The 19,542-nt window shown below is 43.5% G+C and overlaps 1 protein-coding gene and 1 non-coding gene across 3 annotated transcripts in view; both read right to left on the bottom strand.

Moving 5' to 3' along the window:
* Nucleotides 1-441: 441 nt before the first annotated feature.
* LOC132573394 (vomeronasal type-2 receptor 1-like) overlaps nucleotides 442-19,542 on the bottom strand; it is a 36,787-nt gene continuing 17,686 nt past the window's right edge. The window contains exons 2-6 of one of the 2 annotated variants that reach the window (XM_060240898.1): nucleotides 17,937-18,059; nucleotides 14,566-15,453; nucleotides 12,382-12,609; nucleotides 10,133-10,256; nucleotides 442-1,708 (exon numbers count right to left, since the gene is read on the bottom strand). In XM_060240898.1, coding sequence (XP_060096881.1) covers nucleotides 717-1,708; nucleotides 10,133-10,256; nucleotides 12,382-12,609; nucleotides 14,566-15,453; nucleotides 17,937-17,939 — 2,235 coding nt within the window. In that variant the 5' untranslated portion in view covers nucleotides 17,940-18,059 and the 3' untranslated portion in view covers nucleotides 442-716. Of the gene's footprint in view, nucleotides 1,709-10,132; nucleotides 10,257-12,381; nucleotides 12,610-14,565; nucleotides 15,454-17,936; nucleotides 18,229-19,542 lie in introns of both variants that reach the window. The other variant, XM_060240897.1, reaches the window with a different exon arrangement.
* On the bottom strand, nucleotides 3,878-3,944 carry TRNAP-UGG (transfer RNA proline (anticodon UGG)). The gene has a single exon. It is a non-coding gene; the product is annotated as a tRNA-Pro (tRNA).

Here is a 19,542-nt window from a genome sequence, read left to right as displayed (position 1 = left end):
TTGTTCCCGGGGCTTCTCTCTGTTTTCGCATGAGTTGGCGTGCCATTCCCAAGTGGCAAGCAGAAATGACTTGGAAGGGGATCCTGCTTGCTGCAGAAGAGCGAACTTGCAGCTCCGGGGCAACTTGCGTGTAAATGGAGAGAAGCCCCAGGAGCAAAAGGGCTCTCCACCCGGAACAAGCCTCATGCAAAATTGGTCCAAGAGTCTGATTCAATATAAGGCAGCTTCATGTGTTCGTTCATATATGTTCACTTCAAGAGATGATTGCAGAACATTTGCTCCAGAAGTATGTGAACTTTGTTCAAGAAACTGGCAAGAGATCATCAGCTGAAAATATATGTTTCCACTGAAGCTCCAAATTGACAGAACACCACATGAAGCTGTAAGTAATTTAATTTATTGTAAAATATTACAGGCACTCTCGTGCTATTAGTTGTCACAGGCTGAGATGGTTACTTTTTGAAAGAAAATGTTTTTTTAACTGCTGGCCTATTACAGTTGGAATTTATATAAATTACTATGAAAATAAAAAGCTCCTTGGGGAGTACCGTGCATTATTTTGTCAGCAAGCAAAGAGGTATGCTGTATCTGTGCTATTCTGCAAGAAGCAGAAGATGCAGCTTCCATAGGAACCAGGTATGTTTTCTCTCAATTCAGAGGAAGAAAAGATGCAGAAAAGCTAGTGGAATTTGCAACAGGCAAGAGCTATAAAGGGTCTAATCCTCCAGAACTGTGGAGACTGTAGTGTTGTTAACTTCACTGGTGCATGATGCAGAGGTTGGTGGTGCGCTCTTGTCGTTGGTGGCAGCTTTGCCATGCACTATTTCTTCTGTGTTCCTTAAAGGTTTCAATAAAATGATGTAACATTTTGGCACAAATATACACCCCAACAAACCAAAGCTGGAAGCCAGAATTGCAAATATCTCCACAGCCACTTTGAACTTCCCTCTTGTGCTTAAGTAGGCCGGGACAAAGGAGATCCAGACAATGAAGAAGACCAACATCCCAAAGGTGACAAACTTGGCTTCGTTGAAGTTGTTGGGGAGCTTGCGCGCTATAAAGGCTGTGAGAAAGCACTGTATGGCTAAAAACACATCAAACCCAAACATGACGCACAAGAAGAGTATGGAGCCCTCGTTGCATTCAAAAATGATTCTAATATTTTGGAACTGGGTGTTTTTATACATACGGGGTGGGCTAAGTATGAGGTAGGCAGTACAGATGCCAACTTCAGTTAGGACGGAGAGGAGAACAATAATTTTTTGGAAAATTGGCCGGAAGAGCATTCGAGCTTTCTCAGCAACTTTTGAATTTTTGGCCAGGTGAGTCAAGAGAAGTGTGACAGTTTTTCCTAAGACACAGGAAAGACAAAGGGAGAAGCCCAAAGCAAGGGATACCTGGCGGGACTGACATGACCAGTCTACTGGCTTACCAATGAAAAGGATGGAAGTCATTAAGGTTATGACAAGAGAACACTGAATGAGAAAGCTCAGCTCTCGATCGTTGGCTTTCACAAGAGCTGTTTTCCTGTGTTTTATGTAGACTCCAGTCACTGCCAGGACAACACAAGCACCAAATACAGCTAGTACAATTAATGTGGTTCCTAAAGCATCATCATAACCCAGAAATTCCACCTCTTTATGTACACATCCACTTCTGTCAGCATTGGACCAGTAATCCTCCGGACACGGGGAACATTCCCTTGCATCTGCAGATGAAACAATAACAGAAAATATCTAAGTGCCGTCAGGCTTAATATGTGCTAAGATTCAGCTCCAGTAAGTGTTTTCAATGCCTATGTTCAGTCCTAGAAGAATAGAAGAAAGTGCTAAGACTCACCGATAAGGGAACACAATTTCTAAGCAGATCTGACCCTAAACATCCCTGTAAGTAAGCACTGGTCAGAGATTCTTAGGGCAGAACCAGGAACTAGTGTGCAGCTTCAATTTGTATGCTATACCCTCATAAGATTTGCTGCTGGAGCTTGGGAATTATGTAGTAACATCTGTTCTGCAATCTTAAACCAGATTCAGAAGCTACAAGGCAGAAACAGGACAACCCTCTGAGACCACCTGACCATGCTTAAGAATTTCATGAAAATCATGCGCCTTTTATTCCAAAGGAGAATGGGATGATATAACCAATCTGCAAAATGTACTAATTATCAAAGGCAGAATAATTCTTTGCATGTGGCATCATCTCACAGGATAGTACAATCATTTGTAGCCCAATAACAGGCTTTTGGGTCCATTTCTCTAGTTCTTAGGAATGGGCTACCAGAGAAGGTAAGCAGAGCCTCCTCTTCCTCCCTGGTCTCTAAAAAAGTCTGCAAGGTAACAGTGTTTCTGAAAAAATTGTTAATTTGTCCTAGAACATTGGTAACGCACCATTTTAAAATCAGAGTGTACTTTGTCCAATGTATTGAGTGTAATTGAGTGTATTGAGATAAGACTAGGATGGGCGGCACGTGTAAGAGCCTAGGTGCTGAGGATCTGAGGAAACAACATAAAACAACAACATAACAACATAAAACAAAAGCATAAAGTCTGTCGGTTTGAACTTGCTTATTAGATGGGGGAGAGGAGAGTGGAGAGCTTGCTTGGAGGTGCGACGGGGCAAAGGAAACAGCTGGAGAGGGGCCCCAGAAATCAGCTGAGGCTGGAACCAGCCGAACCGAGCAGAGCGTGCAGCGGAGGATGCTGGCGAAGGACGCTGCTCTGCGACTGAGATGTGAGGCTGCAAGAGGCTGCTGGAGGCTGTGGTTGCGGCCCAGGGTGAGCGGTTTGGCCGGGTGGTGAGGACAAAGAGCCAAGGGAGTGAGCGAGTGAGGAGCCGTGCAAGAGGCTGCCATTGAAATCGGAGCCCGAGTCGCGAGAGAGGTGGGAGTGGCGAGTTACAAGAACAAAGTGACCGGGAGTGGGGGGGGGGTGCAGAGGAGTGAAGACTGGAGCTTCAGAACAACGAGCTGGTGAAGAACTCAGTGTTAGGAAAGTCCGTGCAAGAACCAGGGGGTTGGGGCACCCCAGCCCTGGAGGGGGACGGGGCTGGCCTAACCTGGTGGCGAGTGTGACATGGAAAGAAATGTAATATCTAAGAAATTACACCTTAGTATTTGCATTGGCACCTTATAAAAGACGATCATTGTGGTGCCTTAAGAACTCCTTTAACACTGCATACCAGCATTTTGAAGCACTTTGATGGACTGTGATTTTACATTCTGTTACCTCTGCAACACCTCTGCACTTTCTGCTCTGCATTGGCACTTTAAAGAGACTGAGAATATCCTGCATGCTAACTCTGTCTAGCACTTCAAGAACTTTGAGCGCGCTAGCACTTTAAAATCTGCTCTCCAACTAATAAATTATCTGCAGCTGTGGATTACAGTGCTAAAAGCTGAGGATCCCACCCACTTATTATTATTATTTGAGGTTTTTTGATTATATTTGGACCTAATTGACTGTTTACCCACTAAATTGAGTTGAGATATAAATTTGGCCAATTTTTAATAAGAAAAAAAAATTTAGTTGGCTGGGATAGTTAGTAGTGGTTAGAGTAAGTTTTTAGCTAGGTCACAAGTCGCATTAGTAATCAGTAATTAGAGTATTAGGTTGAGTGGGTGGGAGGAACAGAATACATGATTGTATATGTTGTTGTTGATTGAGATAGGTGACCTGGTATTCTGTAAGATCGTTGGTAGCTGATGTCAGGTCAGGGGATTCCAGTGCTCCTGGGGAGGGAAAGTATATGGACATATGAAGCTGCCTTACACTGAATCAGACCCTTGGTCCATCAAGTCAGTATTGTCTACTCAGACTGGCAGCGGCTCTCCAGGGTCTCAAGCTGAGGTTTTTCACATCTATTTGCCTGGACCCTTTTTTGGAGATGCCAGGGATTGAACCTGGGACCTTCTGCTTCCAAAGCAGATGCTCTACCACTGAGCCACCGTCCCTCCCTCTAGCGGTAGAAGCAGGCAAAGTTGGAACGGAAGGAGACTGAGACACAAGAGGACTCGCTCTCCTTCCAGCCTGTGTCCCTTCCCAAGGATAGCAGGTAGGAAGGCCAAGTGGAAACACTCACCTCCGTCCCTGGTATTGTGCAACGCCAGGTCCATAAACAATAACATCTCAGTCCTGCAGGATTTTTTTATCGAGCAGGATATGGACCTGGCTTGCGTGACGGAGACCTGGGTGCGGGACAGGGAGACAGTTGCTCTCTCCCAAGTGGCTCCACCTGGGTTCTCTGTCCTTCACCAGGATCGGACTAGCAGGCGGGGGGGAAGGGTAGCCTTTTTCATTCGAGAGGATTGCTCCTTCAGGGTGCTTCCGCCGCCAAAGATCAAGGGAGTGGAGTGTGTGGGCCTGGTGTGGGATGTTGGGGACTGACTGATGTACCGTCCGCCTAACGCACCAGCCAGTTTCTTACCGTCCCTGATGGAGGCTGTAGCAGGCTGGGCATTGGAGCATCCTCGACTTATAGTCCTGGGTGACTTCAATGTCCATGCCGAGGACGTAGCTTCCACTCGCGCGACGGACCTAGTGCTTTCCATGGCAGCACTAGGACTCTCCCAATATATAACAACGCCCACGCACCAGGCTGGGCACACACTAGACCTGATCTTTGCGGCGGGAGTTGTAGTGGATCAGATTTCTGCCGAGGCAGTGCCATGGTCTGACCACCAGGCCTTGAAGGCTCGTGTGGACATACCACCCCTTTCCCGTTTAGGTGGTGAGCAAGTTTTAGCTCGCCCGTGTAGCCAGATGGACCCTTTGCGACTCCAAATGGCCATGCGGGATCCCTGGACCTCTGGTGACTCACTAGATGAGCTAGTGGAGATTTGGAACAACCAACTCTCCACGGCCATCGACAAGATCACTCCCCGACGTCCTCTTCATCCTTGTTCAAAATCTGCTCCATGGTATACCATGGAGTTGCGATCAATGAAACAGCAATTAAGACAACTAGAGAGATGATGGCGACATACTCGCGACGAAGCTACGAGAACATCCTATAGGTCATTTATGCGGACCTATGAGATGGCAGTTCAGGCTGCAAAAAATACCTATTTTGCATCCAGAATTGCATCTGTGACTTCGCGCTCAGCACAATTGTTTAGTATAATTCGGTCACTAACAACTCTATCACAGGGTAAACAAAATATTAGAGAATTGGAAATAGGCTGTGAGGCTTTTGCGAGTTTTTTTGCAAATAAGGTCTCGTCGCTCCAACGCGACCTTCCTGCCATAGTTAGATAGATAGATAGATAGATAGATAGATAGATAGATAGATAGATAGATAGATAGATAGATAGATAGATAGATAATTTTATTTGTATCCCGCCCTCCCCGCCGAGGCAGGCTCAGGGCGGCTAACAACATCATACAAATTTCAATTATACAAAAAAGCAAAAAACACAAAATTACATTTAAGCATTAAAATTCTGATTAGGTTTAAAATTAGTTAATTAAGTTAATAAAAGTGCTAATACAGTAAAGTTGATACAGTAAAAGAACTTGGGGCACCGAAGTCGACAGGATCTTTTTGGCTGTACGCCCTACGACTTGTAGGTTGGATCCATGCCCGTCCTGGTTTATAAAAGCTAGCCAGATGTGGCTACGTGACCCACTACAAGGTATTGTCAACAGATCCCTGGTAGGAGGGATCTTTCCCACACCTCTTAAAAAAACCATCTGCAGATCCAGCCGTATTGGCAAATTATCGGCCGGTATCAAGCCTTCCCTTTTTGGGTAAGGTTATAGAGCGGGCGGTGGCAACTCAGCTACAGGGATTCCTGGAGGACACTTCTGCACTGGATCCATTCCACTCCGGCTTTCGACCAGGTCATGGGACGGAGACGATTCTGGTCGCTCTCATAGATGACCTCATGCGACATCTGGATCAGGGCGGTTCAGCGGTGCTGTTGTTATTAGATCTGTCAGCTGCTTTTGATACGGTTGACCATCAGCTACTGACTAGCCACCTTGCCGATGTGGGGATTCAGGGGTCCGCCTTACAGTGGTTGGCCTCCTTTCTCCAAGATCAGGGACAAAGGGTGGTGATAGGGGAGGAAGCATCCCAGAGGCACTTTCTCAGTTGTGGGGTGCCACAGGGAGCAGTCCTATCCCCGATACTATTTAATATCTATATGCGCCCCCTTGCCCAGATTGTCAGGAGGTATGGATTGGGTTGTAATCAATATGCAGATGACACCCAGCTCTATCTATTGATGGGCAGCCAGTCCGAATGTACCCCGGAAAATCTAGACCTGGCCCTTCAAGCCATGGCTTCGTGGCTCAGGTTGAGCCGACTGAAATTGAATCCGACGAAGACGGAGGTTCTCTGTCTGAGCCGGGGTGGTCCGGGGGGAGGGGTTCATCTGCCGGCTCTTGACGGGGTGCCATTAATACCGGCTTCTAAAGTCAGGAGCTTGGGCATGCTCCTTGAGTCCTCCCTTACAATGGAGGCCCAGGTAGCAGCCACAGTTAGATCCACCTTTTTCCACCTTCGGCAGGAATGGCAGCTGGCCCCGTTCCTGGAGCACAACGACTTAGCAATGGTGATCCATGCTATGGTCACCTCAAGAATAGATCACTGTAACGCTCTCTACATGGGGCTACCCTTGACGCTAACCCGGAGACTACAGCTAGTGCAGAACACTGTGGCATGGCTGTTAATGAGACTCCCTCGATGGGAGCATATTCAGCCGATGCTGAAAGAGCTGCACTGGCTTCCTGTTGTGTTCTGAGTTCGTTTCAAGGTGTTGGTGTTGACCTTTAAAGCCCTTTATGGTCAGGGACCTGTCTATCTGCGGGACTGCCTTTCTCCGCATATTCCCCAGAGAGCACTGCATTCAGGGACAAAAAATCTATTGTCCATCCCTAGACCAAAAGAAGCCAGGTTGCATACGACATGAGCCAGGGCCTTCTCGGTGGCAGCACCAGAACTCTGGAACACTCTCCCAGAGGCCATAAGGGCCCTGCGGGATTTGTCTACATTCCGCAGGGCCTGTAAGACCGAATTGTTCCAACAGGCCTTCGACATTTAACCGAGAGAGAGCTGCCACTGGACATCATATAGAGCACCATGCAGAGTACCAATGGTCACCAGAACCGCTATACTGTACTGTATTAATACAGCACCATGAAATGTTTTAAATAATTTAAATATGTAATTATGTTTTATCGGTTTTTAATGGAAGTGATGTGATGTGAGCCACCCTGAGTCCGCTTGGAGAGAGGGCGGGATATAAGCTTAACGTAATAAATAAATAATAAATAAATAAATAACAGACAGAAGGGGTGTGTGTAAAATGAAAGGCCAGAAGGCCTAGCAACCCATGAGATAGTTGTTAAGACTGGGAAATGCAGTGATTAGCATACAAAAAGCCAATCACAATGGATAGGTCATCTACTTTCCCGGGAATGACGCAGGAAACTTATAATATTTCATACTGAAGGGAGATGGTTTATCTTTGTGGAGACAAATGGTAAAAATAGAGATGAACATTTACCCACCTTCTATTAAGACGCAAGATATATAACTGTTTGGTTATCTTCCTGAGTTAGAACCTGGGCTAGGGCTTTTAAAAATTCAGGACATGCACCTTGTTATGACTATGGACAGGTGCAGGGCAGCACATGTGGGAACTCAAGCCTGTTTTAGGATAGGTCAATGAGAAACCCTTGCAGCTGGGAGAGAAAGAGTTAAAAGGTTTAACATACTTTGTAAAAGTGGCACAGGCCAGGGAAAGTTGGTCTGCCTTGACCAACTCTATTTTAGAGCTCCAGCTTTTCTTGTGTTCATTTCTTGGAATGGAATGCCAAGGTAAAACCACTGACATGTACAAGTTAGTTAGTCCCTTGGTTCTTGTTTCTTTTATATTCATTTCTATACAGAAAGAGGTGCTGGAACTCTTAAGGCGGAAATAAAGAAAAACATTAACTTTTGTTATGTATATGAATCTATGTGTACCAAATGGTGTGCCAGCCTGGCTCATTGGAGCTGAAAGACTGAGCTTAGGGACTGAGGAACAATGGGCAGGAGGATCCAAATCTCAACTGCCCTGCTCCAATCACAGGCCCCCTGCTGGTTTGAATGACTCAATAACGTGCTAGCGTAGGAACCCAGTGTTGTATATAGTTGGCCCAGCGGGCCTCGTTTGTCAGTTCAGTTAGTGCAGCCACCACCATGCTGTACTTAATAAAGAGCTTGTTATCACTACCACCTCGCCTCTTCAATGCCTAGAACCCGCTATATTATAACATTTAAACATTTTTTGAGAATTTTGTTTCCACTAAGAGGTTCTGGAACTCTGTTCCACTGCAATCCCCCGGGGGAGGGGGGGGGAAGCCCTGCTTCTATAACATTTCTGATGTTCTGATGGGTTTCCTATGTTTCTGTGTTCTTAAAAATTAGAACTGCTTGTTAGTCAATAAATAGGGTTTTTTTTTTCTAATTTAAAAGAGAATGTGACCAAAAATTCTTACTCAAACTGCCTGGTTGTTCATGCATAGACTGAAACTCCTGAAAATGTTTAGACTGAAACTCCTAAGCGGGCTAGAATTAATAATCCAATCAGTAGATGGTGCTATTATGTTTGCTTACCAAGTGTCCCATAAGTTACTATTTGTTTATTTAGAAAAGTTATTTGTGACTCTTCAGAGACCTGCTCGAGGCAGCTCATGAAATAAAACCGGATAAATTTTTAAAAACCATCATTAAAATTAACGTTTAAATATTGAAAATTTAAAAATTACATCATTAAAATTATTAAGCCATTGCCAATTTAAAAATTACATCATTAAAATTATTAAGCCATTGCCAACACAGCCAATAAAAACCAAGATTGTAAATCAGCATAAAAACCCAAAGCATAAAATGTTTAGCAACCTAAATGATCTGAGAACTGATCAAAAGAAGATTGTAAAAACAAATAAAAAGGTCAAATCCCTAATTAAAAGCCTTGGTAAAAGGGAATGTTTTGGCCTAATGCCTAAAAGACAATCAAGCAGGTGACAATTTAGTCTCAAGGGGGAGAGTATTCCACATTTTGTTGGAAATTCAGCCATGTGATACAGGGCCAGATCTAGGGGGGGCAGAGGGGGGTGCTTGCCTGGGCGCCGAGGGGGGGGGTCAAATTGGGTATGGAGCCCATTTTATTCTATAGGCCCATAAGATAGAATGGGACCATAAAGGGGCATCATTTTTTAATTTTGCCCCCCCCCCCCTTAAAAAACACATAGATCCAGTCCTGGTGATACTGTGTGTGCTTTGGAGATTATTTGCAGTAATTTAATAAAGCTTCTGTCTTTAAGCAAGTTTTTAGTGTCTTAAAGAGGAATGTGGCAAAAGGGTCCCTTCATGTTTGATGTGGTATTAAAGCCGCCCTGAGCCTGCTCCGGCGGGGAGGGAGGGATATAAATAAAACTACTTCTTCTTCTTCTTCTTCTTCTTCTTATTATTATTATTATTATTATTATTATTATTATTATTATTATTATTATTATGTATATTAAAGCAAGCATAAAAAAGCAGATGAGAACTGGCCTTCAGATTTCCTCTTGCCTGTTGCAGAGCTTCTTCCATTCACTTTCCTTCTAGTTGACTGCCTTACATTGGACTCATTCTCTTTTCCCTTCTCATCTAAGGTTCTGAGTCTCCCTCTGGGGGTGGGTTCCCCCCCTGATTTCAGGGCCTCCAGCCCACCACCCCAGACCTGCCCCCAAAGAGCACTGGCATGCCGTAATGTGCCCAGCACAATGGCGACACCTAAAAGTGATGCTATCACACTGGGTACATTGTGGGGAGACACTCTAGCATTTGGGGGAAACTCTATGATAATCAAAGAAGATCCCCCCCCCCACCAGGAGCAAGGTAAGACCGGGGAAAACTGTTCTCATCCGATAGTTATCCTTGCAGTTGCAATGACGTTTTAAATTTCTGCATTACTTAAGTGAAGGCTCAGAAGAAAAAGAGAGAGAGAGAATACAAATCATACTGCAGAATATGTCCTTCTAATCTCTTCTGGGCCAGATATCAAAGTCTTCATGCTGGTTAGTTCTTGATAGAGCCCCTGGAATGCCTCTGCCTGTTCTTTCTTTTTGTGATCAGCTTAAACATTTAAAGGCCTTCCTACCTGTTTTGTTACTGAACTGTCCTTCGGCACATTTTATGCAGTCGTAACAGCAGGACGGTTTCCCTTGCTGGATCCCCTTTCGATAACCAGGTTGGCAATTGTCATTACATGTGGAGCGTGGATTCTGAAATGGTAACAGGTTAAGGAATGTTTAAGGAATCATCCAGAAAGCAAGTAAACACACAAACCTTTGGTGCAGTACTGCTAAATCGGGGTATGCATTCAGATCTAGATCTATGCCAGCTGAAAATATATCTGAAAAATACGTTATGTATTTTCAGGGGAAATTTGGCATCCCAAAGGTATCCAGGATTTTTCAGGAGGACTGGGTGGGGGGGGGGGAATCCCAGAAACACCTAGATATATTCAGGGATTATTGGAAAGATTAGCAAAGTTGCAAAAAAAACAGCTGCTCAGCTCCTGTGCTCAGCTGCTTTTCAGGCTTTTCTGCTGTCCCTTTAAAGGACGGTGCATTTAATGGGACTGCAGAAGAAAGCCAGAAAACCAGCTGAGTTGGAGGGCCTGTTCCAGCTGCTCAGATGTTTCTGACTGTCTTATGCAGTTCTTTTAAACTTTAAAGAGACTTCATAAAACAGCCCAAAAAACAGCTGAGTGGAAGGCAGTGCCTGCTTCCCCTGCTCAGCTGTTTTTTGGACTGTCTTGTGCAGTCTCTTTCAAGTTCAAAGAGTCTGAACAAAACAACCCAAAGCAGCTGATTGGCTGGAGCAGGCCCTCCCTGCCAGCTCAGCTATTTCTTGGTCTTTCTTCTGCAGCCCCTTTAAACAGGATGTGTTTAAAGAAGAAAAATTGCAAAACAACTGAGTGGCGGGAGCAGTCTATTCCTGCAGCTTTGCCTCTGGTGTTTCTTTTTCTTTTTTTCTTCTTGGATCTATTAGACCTGAAAAAAATTGGGATTTCAGAAAAATCCTGGATCCAAATACTTGACTGGTATCTGGATCCTGGTATTTAGATCCTGGAGGATCCAGTAGACCTGAACCAGAAAAATATTGCATATTCCTACTGTTAAAATGGAAATAAACTGCAAGTAAAACCTCAGGCAAAACAATGTTTATGCTCAAATCTGAATGTGAAAAACCTCTGCCTGATACCTTGGTAAGCTGCTGCCAAGTCTGAGCAGACAATTCTGAACTTGATAGACCAATGGCCTGATTCAGTTTCAGACAGCTTCTTATATGTCTGAGATATGGTAATGATTTTCTCAAATCCACCCTATAGTTCTAACAGTCCTTGTTGTCTATCTACTCCAGGCTGTCAGCTTCAACCATCCATATCACTTTCCCTTATCTCATAACACCAGTTGGGAAGGAGCAAAGAAAGAGGATGATTGTATGGAGGTGTTCAAGCATGTATTACTTGTATCAGAATGACACAGAACAGTCTGTTTCTGGGCAGGGTGGGGGCTTGATCTTTGGCCTTGATGCTACTTCTGCTGCATGTATACACACATTTCCCACATGCACTTACAAGCAATTCCCTATTTCAGGCTTAAGTTGATAAGTATACAGACATTTTCAGGGACAACTGCAAATGCAAATGAGCTGTCTCTTGGTCCTAAAAAAGGTAAAGGTAGTCCCCTGTGCAAGCACCAGTCGTTTCCTACTCTGGGGTGACGTCACATCATGACATTTTCACGGCAGACTTTCTTACAGGGTGGTTTGCCATTGCCTTCCCCAGTCATCTACACTTCCCCCCTCCCCCTCAGCAAGCTGGGTACTCATTTTACCAACTTCAGAAGGATGGAAGGCTGACTCAACCTGGAGCTGGCTACCTGAACCCAGCTTCTGCTGGAATCGAACTCAGATCATGAGCTTCCTGCAGCTTTACCACTCTGCGCCACAGGGCTCTTGGTCCTACAGACCCAAACATAAGCCCAAATATAAGCATTGGCTGAAGCATTTCGTAGAGCATAATTTATTAGCAGCTAGTATTAGATATGGAATCTGTATTCCAAATCTGAAGCAAGAGGGCAAAAAAATGACCTAAGCTTTTTAAAAAATATATTTACAGTAATTACTGTATGCTGTGGTTCTCAAGAGAGGGTTGCCATTTGTACTGGTAGATGGTAGGAAGAAGAACACACATCTTTCATCCTACTGCATGAAAACTATGAACTGGCAGCAATCCTATATATCTTACGAGAGTGATGTAGATAAATGTGAAATGGGTGGTCATGGTGGCACAGCCTGTCAACCTCAGGACATGTATATAGAGAGAAAGAATTCACTTACTGCTGATGCTGGATTATTCCAGAAGATAGAATCATTGTATACCACAAACTCAAAATTTTCCTCTGAAGTGCTGTCAAACTTTCCAACATTCACAAAGGCAATTTCACTTGTGCCATTCATCTGCCAGTTCAGAATATCATAAGGGGTATACACATCACCTTTCGTATCTATGTTTACATTTTCATCAAGCACTGTGAAACGCATCTCACTTTTCATGTAATACATTAACTATGAAAGGGGAGGCAAAAATTAGGTTGCTGCAAACTAATCACACAGTCACAGTCATACTATGCCTTAGACTTAGTATTAAATAGGACATAAAATTGGATGAACACATCAATTGTCAATGAAAAAATAAGATCGATAGATAACTTTCAGTGGGGCCTCATTTATGCATACATCAGTCCAAAAGCTGAAACCAAGAATAGGCAAAGCAGATGTTTCTACAAACCTGAGTAAAGCTTCATAATGAAAATGTTGGAATCAACTGTCTTAGTTCAACATCATAAGCACTATGCCACACTGGCTCTCTTGCATTTGATTTTTGTATCTAGGCTTTAATAATTCTGTAAGTCACCTTGTGTGATTGGGATAAACAAACAAAATATCACTAAACAATGTGGAAGTTTTCCCTGGAATGTGTTTTCTGACACTTTGTCTGTGCTGAATTTAAAAGGTATTATACAATTTGTAAGCATGGTGTAGTGGTTAAGAGCAGTGGGCTCTAATCTGGAGAACAGGGTTTGATTCCCCACTCCTCCACATGAATCTACCAGATAACTTTGCGCCTGTCACAACTCTGTCAGGGCTAAGGCAGTTTTGATTACATTTGAAAGTTTTCTCTCAATGCTGAAAGTAGATACTAATTTGAGACATAAGGTAGTAACTAGACTTGGGCATGAACTGATGCACAAATCATGAATTGGGCTGATTTGTGGTTCATTCTGAACCATTTTGGCCCTTGGTGATTTGTTTGGTTTATTTTTGCAGTTTGTTTTTCCAGACAGCCTGGCACTGATTCAGTCAATTCCTAGACAACGCTTTAGGTGGACTTCTGGGAGCTTTAAAAACACCCATAACAGTTGTCCATAGCTTGATTAGCAGCTCCAGGAGCCAGTCACAGAGGTCGTTTTCGCACTCACCTTCCGCCGGCGCGACCCCCCTCTTCACCGCACAGGATCTGCGCGGATTTCGCACTAAACGCTGCGGAGCAGCCAGAAAAGCCGGAAGCTCCCGGCGCAAAAGCCGCTCAAACTGAAACTGCCAAAAAGCAGTTTGGCGTTTGCGCGGCTTTTGTGACGGGAGCTTCCGGCTTTTCTGGCTGCTCCTCAGCGTTTAGTGCGAAATCCGCGCAGATCCTGCGCGGTGAAGAGGGGGGTCGCGCCGGCGGAAGGTGAGTGCGAAAACGACCAGAGCTCCCATTCTGCAGCATAAAAAGAGAAGAGTGAGTTGTTGTGAGAGCTGAAGCTGAGCTTTCTTGGGGGCATCTGCTTTAGGGAAGCTATAACTCAGACATTCCTAATCCAGTGTTCACTAAACTTGGAGGGCAGGTGGAGGACAGCCTGCTGAAGACTCCCACACCAAACAAACCAATGAACCATGAACCGATTCTGAAATCAAAGGAATCACAAAATGAAATGAACCACCATTTCCCTGGTTCATGCCCATTCCTAGTAGTAACCCACAAACAAGGGAGAAAAACAACTTGGAATTCTATAAGGAATAACTGCATCTGGCACTTTTTACAGCACCTTCTGTTTTGTACTGTTTAGAGTAGTTTTGTGGCCTTTTTAAAAAGCTAAAATATACTGTAATTATTAAAGTACTTTCATAGAAGAGAAAGAGGAATTCAATATGGTTCTCTGCTCCAACCTCTGACATCTCTCACTATCTAGTATATGTGACTGCTAATTCTGTTGATTTACAATGGGACCCACACCTATCCTTTCTACATCTATTACTCCCTGTCTGTATTAGACTGAGCTTTACACTTGAGATGCATAATGTAATTTACACCAAGGCTTGACTCCCTGCCAACCTTCCCCATAAGCTCACTCCTTCATATATCTATCTGAATAAGTGGGCTATGACTCAATGAAAGCTCATATAAAAATAAATGTTAGTCCTTATGGTGCTGCTGGACTTTTGTCTTATTGTTTCCCCTTGCAACAAACAAGTGCATACCTGCCATGGTTCAAATTCATCTATTGAGGCACACTTGCTATCGGTACCTTCAAATGGCCCAGATTCAAGGTTACAGATGCTTAATAGATGAAGACCGTAAGCAACAGCATAAACAGCTTTATAGACATTATACGTTATCCTAAGTTCTGAAACATCCAGGTAAGTGTTGTTAAGTTCTTCAAGTTTCTCCTCTCCGGTGCAGAAGTGATCAGAAGTAAAATTAACTCTGTTTTCATGGCCAGTTACATTTTTCCTGTTGTCGGTGTTATATGGTATGCTGGCGTTAGGCCAAGTGCAGTTGAATGCAGACTGCCAAAATTCAATGGCCAGATCATCATTGGGATCTCTGCCCGGGTGTATGTCGAGAAGAAATTCTTTGAGCCCAGGGATGTAGCCCCTTCGTACTCCAAAGCCTATGGCCCCGCCAAGGAGAGGAAAGTATTCTGGCTTTGCAATTAAGGCTGAAGTAACCCAAGCCTCACTTGCTATCCAAGTTTTGCTGCTGATATTGCTAATAATAAGCTCTTCCACTAAAGGATGAAAGTCAATATCAGAAGAGTAGACCACAATGACTGTGGCATTGGTGTCTTTTATGGTGGTGACTACCGTTTGTATTTTTGTCCTGGAGTAGATTTTAGGAATTGTTTCTGAGAAAGCGATGCAGATATCTCCAGTCTTGCCTAACTTCTCAATCTTCTCTTTAAATGCTTTTACGCCATATTTGCCGTAATCATCATCTGCTGCGATTGTTCCTACCCATTTCCAACCAAAATGCTTAACTAACTGAGCCATCCCTTGAGACTGCACGTTATCACTTGGGATGGTGCGGAGATAAGTAGGGAACTGATACTTGTCGGAGAGAAGTAAGGAAGATGAGGCATAGCCGACCTAGAACAAATAAGCAAAAATAGTGGATTGAAGCAAGTATTGCTATCTGATATGCTCTTTAGTTCTGTATATCCTTTGACACCCAAGGACTTGTTTGCACTCTCACGAAGGCAGTGGAGATGGTGGTTGGAGAAGGAAGTAACCTCACACATGGATAGCATGTGGCTGTGTTGGAGGAAACAATGTAGATAGGAATGGATAGCTCATTGTGTCAGAGTGGCCAAGACTCAATTCAGGAAGTTCACTGGTGCAGAGTATAGGAAAAAGAGATTGAATTGTTCGTCCATGTACCAGCATGTCCTGATTCCTAGGCAGTCATTTGTTCTCCCAGATCTAGCATGGCTATAAATGCTTTCAGGCCCAAGGAACAAACATAGGAGAAGGACGGGTACGTTTTACTAGGGACGAGGAGAGTTTTGACAGGTCCCTCCCCCCCAAAAAAAGCCACCATTAAGGGATAAGGGGATAGGGCTGCCAGGTCCAGGTTGGAAAACTTGAAATGTGGGAATTGAGCCAGGGGATGGCAGGGACCTTAGGGTACAATGCCATAAAGTCCATCCTCCAAAGCATCCATTTTCTCCAGGGGAGCTGATCTCTGTAGTCTGGAGATGAACTGTAATTCCAAGGGATTCCCAGGTCTCACCTGGAGGCTGGCATTGCTAGACCAAGATTTGGCTGGGAGGGCTGACATGGGCAGAAAAATATGTTCTACTTGTGACATTTCAGAAATAAAGCAACATTTTTTTTCTTTTGTGGCTCATAATAATGGGTGTACATGTTGTAACTGGAGAATATGGCCCATGTTAGAAGATCAAACTTTGTCCGGAGAAATTATGCATAGGCTCTGTTCAAGTCCAGACAACAGCTAGACTGTGGTCACTTCTGAGGAACTCCTAGGACACAATAATAGCCCTGTTCAGATGACATATGTAGATAGCCTTCAACACACATACAGGGGGAGTGGGAAGACATATACCAGCCCCATCCTGGCCTATGCGCAGTTTATTTAATATTTATTTGTTTCGGATATTTCTGTGTCAGCGCTTCACAGTCCTGCTTGAGGAAACTTACAATTAAAATAATAAATCAGTAATATAAAACAACAAGCCATTTAAAACAAGCCCAGGGAAATAAACACAGGGGGAAAGTCCATAAAACAGACCTTAGACCAGAAACTGACCAAAGCATCTGGAAAGATAAAACATATAATTAAAAGCTCATGTACAAAAAAAAAAATGTTACCAGAACACAAACATATTCTGGTAACATATTTTTTTACCTGAACGTTTAATGTCACCTGCATGCATTCAGACTCTATGTGAACAGGTTCTATCTGGGAAGTTTAAAAAATAGTTTTCAAGTTATGGTGATGGAATCTGCACATGTATACTTTGTAAAGACTTACCATTTGCTCAGTAGCAGTGGGCAGTCTCCTGCAGGTACCCTTAGTCCCTTATCCTCAATAATTTGAGGAGCAGGAGAAAACATGGAGGGGGGAATGGTCATATTGTAAAGACTGGTTTGAGAGTATGAATCAGAGCTCCATTGCCCCTCCCAGAAGTGACATCACATCCTCAGTGTCACTCTAAGAATTTTCCCAATCTCAGTGGTAAAGATCAGTTTATTTAATATTTATGTAAAGACCACAGAGAATGGGGAATTTGCTAGAGCAGCACAGAGAATGTCACAGTTACCTCCAATCCCACCATCTCAGGTAGTGCCCCTGAAATCTAACATTTGCCAGCACAGGACTGGCAACCTTAACTTTGTATGTGCACAAGCATTATACTCATGTTCTGTCAGCCATGTGTAAGCCAAGGGTGGAACCAGTGTGCTTGTTTTCACACAGCCCCTCATCATGCATTATGGAAAGGAAAGGTCCCCTGTGCAAGCACCAGTCATTTCTGACTCTGGGGTGATGTTGCTTTCAGAACGTTTTCATGGCAGACTTTTTATGGGTTGTATTATGACTACCCTATATATGTTAACTGAAGATGGTTGTTCAGTTGCCTATGTCCTGGCATGGTCATAGATTTGCATCACTGTTCAAAATCATGACCCAAATGACTGCATGACTGCAGTGATCTGGTATACACAATTTTGCAGCCACAAGAATTTGTTGTGTTGCTGTGCCCTTACATTCGAGAGTCTAAAATACCATATAAATAAAATTAATTTGTGAAAATAAATTTCATAGGTTATCAGCATATAAATTTGCCTTCAGCTGCAGACAAAACACAGGAGATTTTCTAACTTATCCATAGTGTATACTCAGCCAAAATCTGCAATAATATAGGTATATTTACACTGAAAGCTCATGTCTAATTTATACTAAACTGTCATGGTATCCTTTCAAAGAATGCAGGGAATTACTGTTGGGTGTTTCATTGTGCATATCCACTGACGCGTAAAGTGAATTGTTTTTACATTTCTGGCATCTTGTTTGATCTTTTACAGTTAAAATCTGATGAGATTGACGATACCATAGGAAAATAGTAAAGTCCAAGGATTCTTGAGGAAGCAATGGAGAGAGTTGATCCACCAGCTCCGACGACTGCTGCAAGAGGCGCCCCACTACTGCATCGGAAGACAGGGGTCGTTTCATTCTGCCCAGTAAGGAAAGCCAAAGAATTCTCAACTGTTTTGGACATTGTATAGCACGTATCATAGATCTGGTAGCCCAGAGTAATGTTTGGTAGAATGTCAGGATTTTTGTTAATGTGCTGTATGGCAAGTATCATGGCTTTGACCCAGCGGTAACCTCGGAAATTAAATCTGCAGAAGCAAAAGAACGTGATTGCATTCAGAACTGTTTGCCATGATGTTGCACATTTCCCCACATTTATCAAAGTCTATTCATACAAGTGAATACACTATAACCAGACACTATAACCAACTGTGTCCCTTAGGCATGCATTCATATGTGTAAACATAAATGTGTGAATATACAAGTTTTTGCTATTTCCTTTTGTTCATGAGGAAACTTTCTCCATTTTTTGCAATCATGGCACTTGCTGTATTAATAACTCATTCCACAGCCCTGCAAAATGGACTAGGTTATTTTTCCTTGTTGCAGATGAGGGAGTGGAGCTGAGTGTGATTTACCTAAGGTCACTCAGAAAGTTCATATCTCAGACTTTACCCAGCAAGTCTCAGCTTTCATCTGCTTTCTACAGAGATGCATAAACAGGGGCTGTTTGCATGGTCAGAAAAAATACTTAATGAGCATTAAGGTTATTTTTCCTTGTTGCAGATGAGGGAGTGGAGCTGAGTGTGATTTACCTAAGGTCACTCAGAAAGTTCATATCTCAGACTTTACCCAGCAAGTCTCAGCTTTCATCTGCTTTCTACAGAGATGCATAAACAGGGGCTGTTTGCATGGTCAGAAAAAATACTTAATGAGCATAGCCTAAGTAAGGAGCAATTGAAATATATGAGTAAAAGGAAGTGATTGAGTTGTTGACATAAGACCCTGATTCTCTCTCCCAGTGTGCCATTTGTAGTAGCAGAGAGATCTAGAGCAGGTGTGGCCAAACTGACTTGAGAGCCACATGTGGCTCTTTCACACATATTGTGTGGCTCTTGAAGCCCCCACCGCCCTGTCAGCTGGCTTGGAGAAGGCATTTCTCTCTTTAAACCACTTCGCCAAGCCAAGCCAGCCAGCAGCTTGGAGAATGCCTTTAAAGTTGCTTTCTTTCCACCTCTTCATCCCTCCCCATCTATTTTCCTTCCTGCCTGCCTGCCTGCCTGCTCTCAAACATCTGAAATTCATGTCTTGTGGCTCTCAGACATCTGACATTTATTTGGTGTGGCTCTTATGTTAAACAAGTTGGCCAGCACTGATCTAGAGAGTTTGTGTGTGCCATGCATATCTTCTGGGTTCTGAATCAGCACAATCAAAATCCTGTGCTGGCTAAAGCAAGAATAAGTAGGAATATAGACGATCTGCTAGCTGCCAGATCCCATACAAATGATACAGTCAGTTCAGCATGAATATACCCAACTGGCAATATTTTGTAGCTGGCATGTAATAATGTTGAACATTTGACATCTGACAACATTTGAATGATAAAAATAACCGGATATTGA

The sequence above is a fragment of the Heteronotia binoei genome, chromosome 6 (assembly GCF_032191835.1).
Source record: "Heteronotia binoei isolate CCM8104 ecotype False Entrance Well chromosome 6, APGP_CSIRO_Hbin_v1, whole genome shotgun sequence".
Lineage (NCBI taxonomy): Eukaryota > Metazoa > Chordata > Lepidosauria > Squamata > Gekkonidae > Heteronotia > Heteronotia binoei.
This window is presented reverse-complemented; position numbering and strand designations above follow the sequence as displayed.